Below are 14,407 nucleotides of genomic sequence, written 5' to 3' on the forward strand. Positions count from 1 at the left end.
ACAGCCCACAAGAGCGTTCTTTCGCCATGTATCAGCATTACCCTTATTTTAAGAGCATGGGTGTAGCTACGAGTAACGCCATCTACATTCTGTATATAAGGAAAGTTACGCACTGGCTTCCTTGTGCGAATATCGAATTACGAGAACGGCGTTACCGCAGTGGTAACACTGGTTTTTATCAGAGCACCGACGTTAAGCGCTGTCAGGTTGTCTACCAATTGGATGGGTCACTATTCGGGTCTGCCGTGCGCTGTCGGCAAGCGGGGTGCTATCAGCCGTTTTTGTGGCTAACTGAAGAGCTATTTGAGTGAGAAGTAACGACTGCAGACACGAAAACTGGCAAAGGCCTGGAGAGCACTGTACTGACCACATAAACCCTCCATGTCCGCATCCAGTGACGCCTATTGGCTGAGGATGACACGGCGGTCGATTGGAACCGTTGGTCCTTCCGAGGCCTGTTCAGACGGATTCTTTCGCTCGGTGTAAGAAGGAGAAACATCTACAGACAGTGTGAGAAGTCGGCAGTGGCAGGATCATGACCTATCTAGACTGTAGTTCATCACCGCGTGATTTTGCTGCTGGTGGTTCTTGGCAGTCGATAAATATGGAATCGATTGGTTCAGGAAGGCACTAAATAACCAAATGCAGGCTGTCAGTAGCTATATGCGAGTAAACACCCTGGAGGACAGAAATATTATATCCTTCGCCACAAATGACCGTACACCTATGTCACGTACCTTAGGTCACTAAATGGAGCTGTTGCTTGTTTGCAACAATGCAGGCATCCACACATACATTTGATAACTCTCAGCGTGGTGACCACTGTCGCTGCTTCCCATGACAGGGCAGGAGAGAGAGGTTAACTAACGGTAGTGCGCCCGGAGAGAACACGGGACACAAAAGAAAAATTTCTAGTCCTTTCACAAGCACTATTTCTGCATAAAGCATCAGGTATCTGTGTATATCCCCTGAAAGGAACGTAAATCGCCAAATTACGTTCGTCATCATCATATGCACCCAGCACACAGGGCTGTAGTTTGCAGTGTCATTTAGTACACAACATAGTTCGCATAATATGGACGGCGACCACATTTCTTATGTGTTAAGGCCAGTGGCTGTTGGTGCCCTGCTTTGGTGGTCACCGTGACGTTTCCTTTCATATAGATAACGTAATATATTGTTTTGCTCGTGCTATCCTGACCTACCTCGATACAGAGAGTGTTCGGCTGTAGCCTCGAGCAGCACTTTATCCACATCTCTCCCACATAGAAAATATGTGGTCCAGGATATCGGACACATTAGGATAATGCCTTTATCCAGCAATTGCAAATGATAAGCACAGACAAGGGATTGAAGCAGCATGTATGACCTGCCCTGATCTATCATCCAAGGCTAGTTCCACTCACACCCTACTCAGATAAGAGTAGGTGCTATTATTATGACTCAGGTCTCAAAATGCTGCAGCTTGCTATCATGAATAACACCAACTTTGGAAACAACAAGGGAAATGCCACAGTCTGTGTCAGTACTTATATTCCTCATTCATGTTATAAGTTTACCAATTTTCAGTTAGTTAAAATATATGTTTCTTGCCCAAACATTAAAGCTAGTTCTTCTTCCTTCACTCATGGACTGACTGAAACCCATCTTCTGGCACGCTCCTCATCTGCGACCACAGATGTACTCAACTACACTTACGCTATGATTACACATTTTAAACATATTGATGACGGTTCCTTTATTCAAATTATTTACTTTTTAACTACCCATTTCCGTTGGTAACTTTTTAGTTTGTTTGTTACACACACACACACACACACACACACACACACACACACACACACACACTAACACAGACACACACACACTTATGCACTCAAGTTACATTGCCAAATATGTTACTTTTGCTACACAGATGGGCTACAGAGGTCAGTTAGGTTATAACACACAGCGCCACACGGTGCATGTTCTTGAACTCTTTGTGTTCACTCTTTTTTAAGGGGGGATGTAACGGAAAATGTAAACATTTATTTAAAATAATCATTACAGCCATATTTATTAGTGTACAAACCTAAACTTTTGCATGTGTAAAGCAAAAGAGCTGTGTTTTAAGGGAAAAATATAATAAAATATACAGGATTGATATTTTCCAGACTTTGAATTTCTAATTTTTTATTGTCTTTTTTGTAAAAAGCCACAGCTCAAATTCCAATAATGCAATTAATCTGAATATTTTATTGTAGTGTCCTGAGAAGATCATAATACCACTGAACCAAAGTTATTAATTTATGGTGCAAACTGTACCATTAACAGAGTTTTGAATTTTGCACATCCAAAATTAACTTTTTTTCTACATACAGTCATCTAAAAATCAGAATGTAATTGCAGAATCTCGTATGTTTTAGTTCCAGGAAGACAGCAACACGTTGCAAACAGTTCCTGAAATTTTCATAGCATTTGCACGTATACTTTTTGAGAAAAGACTTTCAACAACGTAAAAAATGTAAAACAAAGAAAATGAGGTTCACAGATTTTCTTCTCATACTTCTACATGTAATAAGCTTACCTCAATTTTAAAATCCTTCATACTGATACTCCTCATCCTCCAGGTTTCTCTTCTCTCCTCTTCGAATGTGCCTGGCCCGTATTTGCAGGTAAGAGACTGATCTGTTAGCTTTCTTGATCCTGCTCTCGACGATGGTGTAAAATGCTTTTATTGTAATCTCACCAGGATATATACCAACTCTCTTCAGCACTTCAGTTCTGCCATTATTTCCGTTATTGTAACATGAAACAGCATAATAGACACCTATTTTGAGTACTTCAAGTCCACAGAATGCCCCTTTCGAGCATCTAATCCAAATTAAATTATTGAGGCATTGATTTCCATTTTGTGTCTTTCCGTGAAGCACTTCGTCAATAAATCAGGATTTGCGAGAAACCTGAATGTGAGCTTAATCACATTCATAGCGTGTTCGGACACAGATTGTGCATTGGTACTTAGTCAGAGGATGGTTTGTGGAAAAAAACTGCCCACACAGCACGCCTCATTGCCTCTAAATTATGTGTGTTTCCTTGACAGTCCTCCCAAAATATAACTGAAGAGAATCAATTTCTTTCAGAGTAAGCCTGCCTTTTTCTCATACTGGTTTTCCATCCTTAAGTACTTCACCTTTCTTCTCTTTCAGCAAGCAACGAAGACTATCACCAAGCTTCTTTTGGATGTGGCCAACACATTCCAACTTTTCTATTGTTGTACTGTGTGGATTTTTACCTGTTACAGTTTTGAGCGAAGAGAAGTCCCCATCACCAAGGTATTTAGTATATCTAACACCATACAGGTCCTCAGACCTGGAAAACATCCTCACAACTTCAGCAGCCTCCATGCTCCTACTTGAGCCACAATAACTTTTAGAGCATGCTACTGCTTAATTAGTGATAAAATATTCCGAAATCTGAATCGTCATGTAGAATCAGGAAGAAAAACATGTGAACTTGGGTGCAGAAATTATTACAGTTCATAAATAAACACTCGTAAAATGACTGGGATAACGTACATAAAAGTATGTGTGGCATACACAGTGAAATACACAGGAGCGCCGTTCTGACTGACGTATTCTCCTTACCCTACTAATGAAACACTGTTAATGTTATAACAGTTTATGAGCATTAGAGAAGTAGTTGAAACACATTTCCAAACGAGCCAACAGCTGCACATTTACCTCACTTCGTGCTTTTCTTCACATTACTACCCTGATACTATATTCGGGTGGCCTTTTGGTAAAGTAAAATGACATGCATTTGACAGATGGTTTTGTAATGTTTGTATCTTTACTTACAAGGGAACACAAATACACTCCTGGAAATTGAAATAAGAACACCGTGAATTCATTGTCCCAGGAAGGGGAAACTTTATTGACACATTCCTGGGGTCAGATACATCACATGATCACACTGACAGAACCACAGGCACATAGACACAGGCAACAGAGCATGCACAATGTCGGCACTAGTACAGTGTATATCCACCTTTCGCAGCAATGCAGGCTGCTATTCTCCCATGGAGACGATCGTAGAGATGCTGGATGTAGTCCTGTGGAACGGCTTGCCATGCCATTTCCACCTGGCGCCTCAGTTGGACCAGCGTTCGTGCTGGACGTGCAGACCGCGTGAGACGACGCTTCATCCAGTCCCAAACATGCTCAATGGGGGACAGATCCGGAGATCTTGCTGGCCAGGGTAGTTGACTTACACCTTCTAGAGCACGTTGGGTGGCACGGGATACATGCGGACGTGCATTGTCCTGTTGGAACAGCAAGTTCCCTTGCCGGTCTAGGAATGGTAGAACGATGGGTTCGATGACGGTTTGGATGTACCGTGCACTATTCAGTGTCCCCTCGACGATCACCAGTGGTGTACGGCCAGTGTAGGAGATCGCTCCCCACACCATGATGCCGGGTGTTGGCTCTGTGTGCCTCGGTCGTATGCAGTCCTGATTGTGGCGCTCACCTGCACGGCGCCAAACACGCATACGACCATCATTGGCACCAAGGCAGAAGCGACTCTCATCGCTGAAGACGACACGTCTCCATTCGTCCCTCCATTCACGCCTGTCGCGACACCACTGGAGGCGGGCTGCACGATGTTGGGGCGTGAGCGGAAGGCGGCCTAATGGTGTGCGGGACCGTAGCCCAGCTTCATGGAGACGGTTGCGAATGGTCCTCGCCGATACCCCAGGAGCAACAGTGTCCCTAATTTGCTGGGAAGTGGCGGTGCGGTCCCCTACGGCACTGCGTAGGATCCTACGGTCTTGGCGTGCATCCGTGCGTCGCTGCGGTCCGGTCCCAGGTCGACGGGCACGTGCACCTTCCGCCGACCACTGGCGACAACATCGATGTACTGTGGAGACCTCACGCCCCACGTGTTGAGCAATTCGGCGGTACGTCCACCCAGCCTCCCGCATGGCATGCCCACTATACGCCCTCGCTCAAAGTCCGTCAACTGCACATACGGTTCACGTCCACGCTGTCGCGGCATGCTACCAGTGTTAAAGACTGCGATGGAGCTCCGTATGCCACGGCAAACTGGCTGACACTGACGGCGGCGGTGCACAAATGCTGCGCAGCTAGCGCCATTCGACGGCCAACACCGCGGTTCCTGGTGTGTCCGCTGTGCCGTGCGTGTGATCATTGCTTGTACAGCCCTCTCGCAGTGTCCGGAGCAAGTATGGTGGGTCTGACACACCGGTGTCAATGTGTTCTTTTTTCCATTTCCAGGAGTGTATATGTGGAGTACTCTGTCCGAATATCCTTGATCACAAGTCCATGTTGACCCTCTATTTACACATAAACAAATATATAAACATATACAATAAATATTCAGAGATTTGTGTGGGGAATATAATAACATAATTAAATAAACTACACCCCTCCCCCCTCCACATCAGTTACCAGTTGTGACCAAGGTTTTTGCGAGGTTTACCTTGATGTAAGTCAAATGCTGGAACAGTAATCCCTTCCCAGTTATTCTCAATTTGAACTCCCTCTGCCCACAATCAGCTGATCTGGTGTTTGACCTGAGACACCTTGACTAACAATTAGACAAAATCGAATAGGCTATTCTGCCATTAGAGGGTATAGAATAAGAAGTTGTATGAAGAATGTGACGTGTACGATACGCTTTGATGTCCGCTGAACTCTAAGCCAGATTATTACACTTCATTCTGCGCTTGTGTGAGTTTTCACTGAATTTGAAAACGACGAAGTAGTCGAAAATGGCCTTGATTTATACATAATTCTTATGTACGGTGTTTAAAATTCGTATTTGCATTTACTGAAAATGCATATTTATTTATCAATAAATCGTCAGTTGTCTAGAGTCAAACACATTTACAGGTTTTGATTTTGTTCTAGATCTAAAAACATTTCTTTTCAAAAGGTATTGAACTGTGATTTATGCATACTGCTGTGTCGTCTACATGCACATTTTCTTGGTGTTACTGCGATAGGCAACAGTGTCGTTAAAATCGAATGAAAATGGGGAAGGAAAAAATCACACTTGAATAATTTCTGAAAACATCTGGTTTTATGTCTAGAGCCAAACCAAAAACTGCAGATATATTTGATTTCATATCACAAATTTCGTTTTAAAAGGTTAAAGTGAAACGTGTATGACAGAATAATTACATATTTGTAATATATAGCGCAACAAAATTAAAGGATCACTTTATCGAAACGCCATAATTGCCTTCTTTCCTGAAGTATAAGTTTGAAATTTGAGCACTTTAAAAATGTACCCGTCGGGAACTTCAGCTCTAATTTAGTCTCGCGGCTGCTCTTCTACCTGAAGGGTGGCAAACCGCACTTAATGGTTTTCGAACGGTTTCCTAACAACCTTCAGCGGAGATCCTTTAATTTTGTTCTTCAGTGTAGTTGTAAATATAGATTTGAAATACCTGACATAATTATACAGCAGCTACAGACACGAATATAAAAATTAGAACATTTGTTGAATGAAAATAAGTTTTCAGAAACAATAATTTTATTTGATAAATCTCATAACTGAAAAATTATACGTTTTGGTATGCAGACTGAAGTAACCTACATTATTCCGCGCTAAGAATAGTTTCTGAAGTGGTTTTCTTCGTGATTTGTTATTTTCCAAAAAGTCAGATGCTCAGTGGTCATTTCTACAAAAAAAAAAAAAAAACTGCAGCTGACTCGAAGGAATTTAGTTTTGACTTTGTTGATCGTTGCAACGTTTCAGTCAACGTTATCTTTGTTTGTATATTAATATTCCCTTCAGATGTATTACATTCAACTCAGTGGAACTAATTAATATGTGAACATTTCTTTTCCTCAAAGATTTAATAGTGAAACAAAAACAAAAAATTGACGAAAGTTATTGTTACGAAACAAAGATCAGCAGCATAGCGACGCCTTGAAGGGCAATTTCTTACGATCCTAGGCTTGCATGCCAGGGGTAATAGTGGTCAGTTTACAAACAGTAACAGACGAAATTCAGTCGGCCGAAGCACTCGCTCCTTCCATGTGAAAATGAAAAGCAACACCCCAGAATCAAACCTCATGAAAATAAAACTTAAATATATTGAAACTCTATTAGATTAAAATTCTAATTGAACTAACTTCATAACAGTATATAGTAAATATAAATAGTAACAACTGTCGACATTACCTGTGGTGGTGGAAGCGGTAGGAGTGTGAATGTCAGGGTCAACAACTTTGTGACATTAGAGTTCCTTAATTATTGCGCATTATTTTCGATACACCCTTTTATACAATAACACAATTTACACGAGCCCATTGTGTTTCCCATTCCCCCCTGTTGTGTCTAGCTCATACAGCATAGACACAATGAGGTAGCTAGGTGCACGCTAAACTAACGCAGACGGGCTTGAAGTTCTGGAACATGAGACTTATTAATGAATAAGAAGAAAAGTACGTAGATGTTACTTAACTTTTATTCTCTTGTTGGAATACATCTCTTGAATAGTAGTAAGCTATAAGCACTGATACAAATGGCGCCTTGCTAGGTAGTAGCTATGGACTAAGCAGAAGGCTATTCAATCTGTCTCTCGGCAAATGAGAGGAAAGCTTCGTACGTCTGGTCGCAAGCTATGTCGTCCGTACAACTGGGGCGAGGTCTAGTCCGTGTCTTGTGACCTGCCATGTGGTGGCGCTAGGATTGCGATTACACAGTGGCGACACGCGGGTCCGACATGTACTACAGGACCGCGGCCGATTTAAGTTACCACCTAGCAAGTGTGGTGTCTAGCGGTGACACCACATTCCTCCCCCGCAAATCGGCGAACGGTCGTGAGATAAGGCTCCCGCCCGCCGTGGGGAGGACCCCATGGTGACGTATGCGATGAGGTGGGGAGCCTAACAACAGGCGAGGCTGTGCCACCCGCACCCGGCCATTCGGTCCGAGGGGAGCTAGGAAACGCCTGCAAACCTAGTCCAGGGTGCACGTCAACATGAGGTGTATGCGCACGTAATGAGACAAGAGGGGCCGAAGGGTCGACCTCCATGTGGTCGGAGCACCCGACGGGCGAAGACGACATCTGGTCCGGAGCGGGCAAGAGGTCCATGGCGGAGGACGGCTGGTCACGGGAAGCGAGCGGCGGCGCGTGACCCAGGGAGGCGCCAGGCGGTTGCAGCGACGCGTCCACTGCGGGCGGCGCCGGCGGCGGCTGCTGCGGCGGCGGCGCGACGCCATGGGGCAAAATGGAAGGCAGCGTCGGTAACACCTGGGGATGAGGCCAGCCAGTAGATGGGTCCCCAAGGCGCTGACCTGACGGCTCCGTCGCTGAAAGCAGACGGGGAGCGGCAGAACCCAGGCGACGACAGAGGCGCAGCTGATTGAGATGCCGACGCACCTCACCAGAGGCCCCCAAAACCAAATACATCGCGCGGCCGAGGCAGCGAAGAATGCGCCCTGCGAGCCAACGCTGTGAACCGCGATAGTTGCGATAATAGACAACGTCGCCAGGAGCAAAAACCGGAGTCTGCCGCTGCACAGGAACCTGATGCGGCGGATGCAGCAAAGACATCAGGGTGCGATGAGATCGATCATGGAGCAATTCAGCCGGCGAGCGGCCATCGCGGGGCTGAGAGCGATACGAAGACAAAAAGAGCAACAAAGCGTCCTCCCGAGAATGCGACTCTTTCAATTTCAACATCTGGGACTTGAAAGTCCGGACCAATCGTTCAGCGGCACCGTTTGACTGAGGCGAAAACGGCGCGGATGTCAGATGTTGAATACCATTGGCCGTGCAGAATGACTGAAATTCTGCGGACATGAATTGTGGGCCATTGTCGGAAACAATAGTCTGCGGAAGACCTTCAATGCAAAAGATAGCAGACAAGGCTTGGATTGTGGCAGAAGACGTCGTGGAAGACATCCGGACAACAAAAGGAAAATTACTGAAAGCATCGACCACAACCAACCATCGAGCATTCCAGAATGGACCAGCAAAATCGATATGCAAGCGTTGCCAAGGGGAAGTGGCTTTCGGCCATGCAAAGAATTTCCGCGGCGGTGCGGATTGTTGTTCGGCACACGCCACGCAAGAGGAGCACATATTCGTAATTGCAGCATCGATTCCGAACCAAGTACAGTGCTGACGAGCAAGTTGTTTCGTACGCACTATACCCCAATGTCCTTGGTGGAGAAGCTTTAAGACAGAGGACTGTAACGATCGTGGGACCACGACTCGGGATTGATCATTATCAGAACGCAACAACAAAACACCACGTCGTACAAAAAGTCTCTCCTTGTGAGCAAAAAAACGGCGAACCAAAGGATCCTCGATCCGTGACTTTGACAAGGGCCATTGCGTAGCAACAAAACGCAAAACAGTAGCAAGGACAGGGTCAGCAGCTGTGGCTGTAGCTACACGACGAAAATCAATCGGAAACGATGCGACCACGCCATCGGCTTCCGAATCAATGAACATGCAAGCAAGTTCGGAAGAATCGAATGCTTTATCCTCAGCAACAGGCAAACGGGACAACGCATCAGCGTTTCCGTGCTGAGCAGTGGACCGATACAAGATATCGTAGCGGTACTGCGAGAGAAAAAGTGACCAGCGAATGAATTTCTGCGCTGTACGTGGAGGTACAGGCTTGTGCGGATGAAAAAGCGATGTCAAAGGTTTGTGGTCCGTGATGATGGTAAAGTGACGACCATACAAGAAGTCATGGAACTTTGTAACACCAAACACGAGAGCTAAAGCTTCTTTCTCTATCTGTGAATAATTTCTTTGCGCAGAGGAGAGCAATTTGGACGCAAAGGCAATAGGGCGATCATGCGAGCCATCCTTGTGCGCAAGCACAGCACCGATCCCGAAATCCGATGCATCTACCATCAACAAAAGGGGTTTTTGGGGATCGAATGGCGTAAGGCAAGTATTTGAAAGTAACGCCGATTTCAACTGGCGAAAGGCGCGTTCGCATTCCGTCGTCCAGACGAACGGAACACCTTTACGGCGTAAGCGATGAAGCGGAGCTGAAATGGAAGAAGCATTGCGCAAAAATTTATTATAATAATTTATTTTACCCAACACACTCTGTAGCTGTTTTAAATTCTGCGGAGCAGGTAAATCCTGTATGGCACGGAGGTGCTCTGGACTCGGATGTATACCTTGGGCATTTATGACATGCCCCAGGTAGGGTAAGTCCCGAGCAAAAAACACACATTTGTCCTTCCTCAAGCGAAGACCATTCTGACGCAATACCTGAAATAATGTTCGGAGATTGTGCAAATGTTCTGCTTCTGTTTTTCCTGAGATCACAATATCGTCCAGATAGTTCGCAGCCGTAGGGACCGACGCACACACAGTTTGTAAATATTGCTGAAACAAAGCAGGGGCGGATGCACACCCGAACGGCAGTCTTTTGAAGCGATACAAGCCAAGAGGCGTGTTTACCACCAAGACGCGCTGAGATGCGTCGTCCACAGGTAGTTGCAAGTACGCATCTGCGAGGTCCAATTTTGAAAAATAGTTTCCCGGGCACAGTTTGTCAAAAAGATCTTCCGGGCGGGGCAAAGGAAAAGTAGCAGTCACTAGTTGTGGATTCACAGTTGCCTTGAAGTCCACACAAAGTCTCAATTTTCCGGAAGGTTTCGGCAAAATTACTAAGGGTGAGGCCCAGAGAGAAGCCTGCACACGTTCAATTACACCTTGAGATTCTAAATCGTGTAATGTTCTGGCGACCTCATCACGCAATGCGTGGGGAACATTGCGCGCTCTGAAAAATTTCGGTTGCGCGTTGTCTTTCAGTTCCAAATGTGCAGCATAGTTCTTAGCGCAACCAAGGCCCGGTGCAAAAATGTCTGCAAATTCTTCACAAAGACTAGAAACACTGGCGGAAGGCACAGTCTGATTCACTGATAGGACCTGATTTACTATAGACAAATTAAACAATTGAAACAAATCTAAACCAAACAAGTTCACTGCACTAGAAGAACGAAGAACGTAAAATGATACAAGCTTCGTTTGTCCCTTATATGTTGCAATAAGGCTGCACTGTCCTAATACAGGGATCTGCTGTCCTGAGTAACTAGTTAACTTAACAATTGCGGCACGCAATGGCGGTTTGCCCAGTTGTTTGTACGTGTCGTGATTGAGCAATGAAACTGCAGCTCCGGTATCGAGCTGGAACGGTATCACTTTGCCTTCAAAGTCTAAGTCCACAAAAAGTTTATTGTCCTGCTGACGACAAGAGCGACTGTCACGTGCAATGTGAACTGATACAGGTACAGAAGCACTTGCGACTTTACGGGAATTCCGGCGACGTCGACGCACATTTGTGGTGGGACGAACACAGTCACTGTTAGCTAAAGTGTCACTGGACGGGTGGGAATGAACCACATGAATGTCCATGGGTGAAGGTCCACGAGCCTGATTGTCCTGGGTTCGATTCCGGCGCGAAGCAAAAGGCCTGGAATTTGTGTGATTGTCTGATCTAAGCTTTTTCTGGCAAACACTTTGAACATGTCCCTTCTTGTGACAGTAAAAGCAAATAGCTTGGCGTGACGGGCAATTTTCACGCGAATGTCTAGTTGCACACCGCGGGCATGATTTCACTGCATTTGCTGGCTTACGCGGCGCACGTGTTTGCAAGGTAGGCTGCCGCTGCTGCGATGGGCGCGAGGGCCGCTTAGCGTCCCGTGCAGCGGGCCCGGCGGGCCGGTGAATGTGACACACTGCTGGCGAAGTTTCAAAGGAGTCCTGAGCAAAGTCAAGTGTGTCTTGCCTATCCAATATGTCTATCACTTGTTGAAGGGAGGGATTGACTAGTTTCAAAATCTGTTCCCTTATGCGAACATCAGACACGTTCTGTGCTATTGCATCACGCACCATAGTGTCTGAATAAGGAAGTCCACAGTCACATTCAAAGACACACTCCCTAGTAAGTCCTTGCAAAGTTGCAACCCACTCCCTATTAGTCTGACCGGCCGTACGTTTTGTACGAAAGAACGTATACCGTTTTGCAACTACATTTACTGTTTCTTTGAAATAGGCATCTAAAGCAGACAAAATTTCTTCGTAGGACAGAGTTGCTACGTCGCGTCGGGGAAACAATTTCACAATCACACGGTAGGTAGACACACCGACACAAGAAAGCAAAAACGGCTGCCGCTCTTTACCTTGAATTCTGTATGCTGCTAGGTGAAAGTTGAACTGGCGAGACCACTCTTGCCAGGTCTCATCAGCCGCCACGTATGGCCGAAAGGGAGGTGCAACAGCGTTTTGTGGCAGCGGTAGCGAAGAAGCGGCGGCTGCCGCATCGTTTTGTAGCGCACGTTGACCCTGGACGAGCTGTCCAATGGCTTCCAATAACGCCTGCGTCTGCTGATTCTGCAAGCGAAAAAATTCGGACAGTACATCTGGAGATTGTGGCGAAGCCATGACACAAACGAATTAATACAAACTCTTTTACTCGTCGCCAAATAATGTTGTGTCTAGCTCATACAGCATAGACACAATGAGGTAGCTAGGTGCACGCTAAACTAACGCAGACGGGCTTGAAGTTCTGGAACATGAGACTTATTAATGAATAAGAAGAAAAGTACGTAGATGTTACTTAACTTTTATTCTCTTGTTGGAATACATCTCTTGAATAGTAGTAAGCTATAAGCACTGATACAAATGGCGCCTTACTAGGTAGTAGCTATGGACTAAGCAGAAGGCTATTCAATCTGTCTCTCGGCAAATGAGAGGAAAGCTTCGTACGTCTGGTCGCAAGCTATGTCGTCCGTACAACTGGGGCGAGGTCTAGTCCGTGTCTTGTGACCTGCCATGTGGTGGCGCTAGGATTGTGATTACACAGTGGCGACACGCGGGTCCGACATGTACTACAGGACCGCGGCCGATTTAAGTTACCACCTAGCAAGTGTGGTGTCTAGCGGTGACACCACACCCCCAATGGACTTTTGGTGGTATCAGTGCCAGCTGACCTGTTAGTGTCTTCGCCTGCTCACAGGTGGTGCTGATGCTGGGCACGGTCGTGGTGTCGTTCTTCGTGTGCCTGCTGCCGTTCCGTGCGCTCACGCTGTGGATCATCGTGGCGCCGCCAGAGGCGCTCATGTCGCTCGGCATGGAGGGCTACTATAACCTGCTATACTTCTGCCGAACCATGCACTACCTCAACTCGGCGGTGAACCCCATCCTGTACAACCTCATGTCGTCCAAGTTCCGCAACGGCTTCGCGCGGCTGTGTTGCGGCCGGCGGCGCTCCAGGCGCACTGGTGGCTCCGAACCGCTGGGCCGCAAGGGCACCGCCACCTCGAGCACCGCCGCCACCAACACCACGGCCGCCACCAGCGGCACCACCGCCACCAACGCAACCACCGACGGCGGCTCCCGGCGGCACTCTCGCTGCCGCGGCAGGCGCGCATCGGGCAGCGCCAACGGCGTCTGTGGGGACAACTCCGCTCCGCGAGACAGCTACGTCTGACACGCGATGCCCTGCCAGCAGGTCCCACACCGATTACATTCCAGGGGTTACAGACAGAGACGTTGGGGCCCGTGGGCTTCAAATGGACCTCGTTATCCAGCCAACATAACATCCATTTTCCATTGTTTCCTTTCTCTTCATGTGGCACGTTTTTGGACAAATTTCAGTTGCTTTACGATTACTAGCACTGTTAAAATTAAATCCAGTTTCCCAAGTTTCTAAGAAGAAATGTGTCCCAGGAGGGTCAACTAAGTACTTTAGCGTACTCCAACAGCTACCCTGTCTGTGAAGAACGAGACAGCTGAGCAGGCCACTCAGAAACCTGTAGCTGCATCCAGAACGAGTAAATATGTCGATCTGTGGTTATATGACACACATTTGGTTCTCCCTACTAAGTGAGAATTTATACTTTTTTCAGTGGTATCTTAAGGATATCTGAGGAAGTCTTCAGGAAGAGAATGTCTGTAGAACTGATACAACAAAGAGCAGATAACTATGCCACAACCCATAGTTCCACAGTCAGGAGAAGAGTTCACACAAACGTCTGTCCTGTTGTATGAAATGGAAGCAGTACAATCATACAGGGCGAAGAGTCATTGCAGAAAAAGTTGTCGATGAAATGTAATGTAGAGACGATTAAAGTCATTGAAGAGTAGTACAAGCAGAACGCTTCCATGATTGCGCAGGGGGAGGGGGGAGGGGGAGTTACTTAACACAACGGCGATCTCTTAACGCTAGCAACACATTTTCTGTAATGTTCATTGCCAAACTGGGGGAGGGGTACATTATGGCCAGTCTAAAAACAATTTTAAAAAACAAAATTAGTTAATTTTTGTTGACTTATATGAACAAAATACTTTTTAAAGACATGCTGATTGTAAGAAGGGTCCAGAAAATATAATTTAGCACACTCGTTGCAAAAC

General features: G+C 46.2%; 1 protein-coding gene across 1 annotated transcript in view; it reads left to right on the plus strand.

The window, feature by feature from the left end:
- LOC126260646 (galanin receptor type 2-like) overlaps positions 1 to 13,484 on the plus strand; it is a 305,639-nt gene extending 292,155 nt beyond the window's left edge. The window contains 1 exon segment of the mRNA XM_049957983.1: positions 13,011 to 13,484. Coding sequence (XP_049813940.1) covers positions 13,011 to 13,484 — 474 coding nt within the window.
- The last annotated feature ends 923 nt before the right edge of the window (positions 13,485 to 14,407 follow it).

Source organism: Schistocerca nitens, chromosome 5 (genome assembly GCF_023898315.1).
Source record: "Schistocerca nitens isolate TAMUIC-IGC-003100 chromosome 5, iqSchNite1.1, whole genome shotgun sequence".
NCBI lineage: Eukaryota > Metazoa > Arthropoda > Insecta > Orthoptera > Acrididae > Schistocerca > Schistocerca nitens.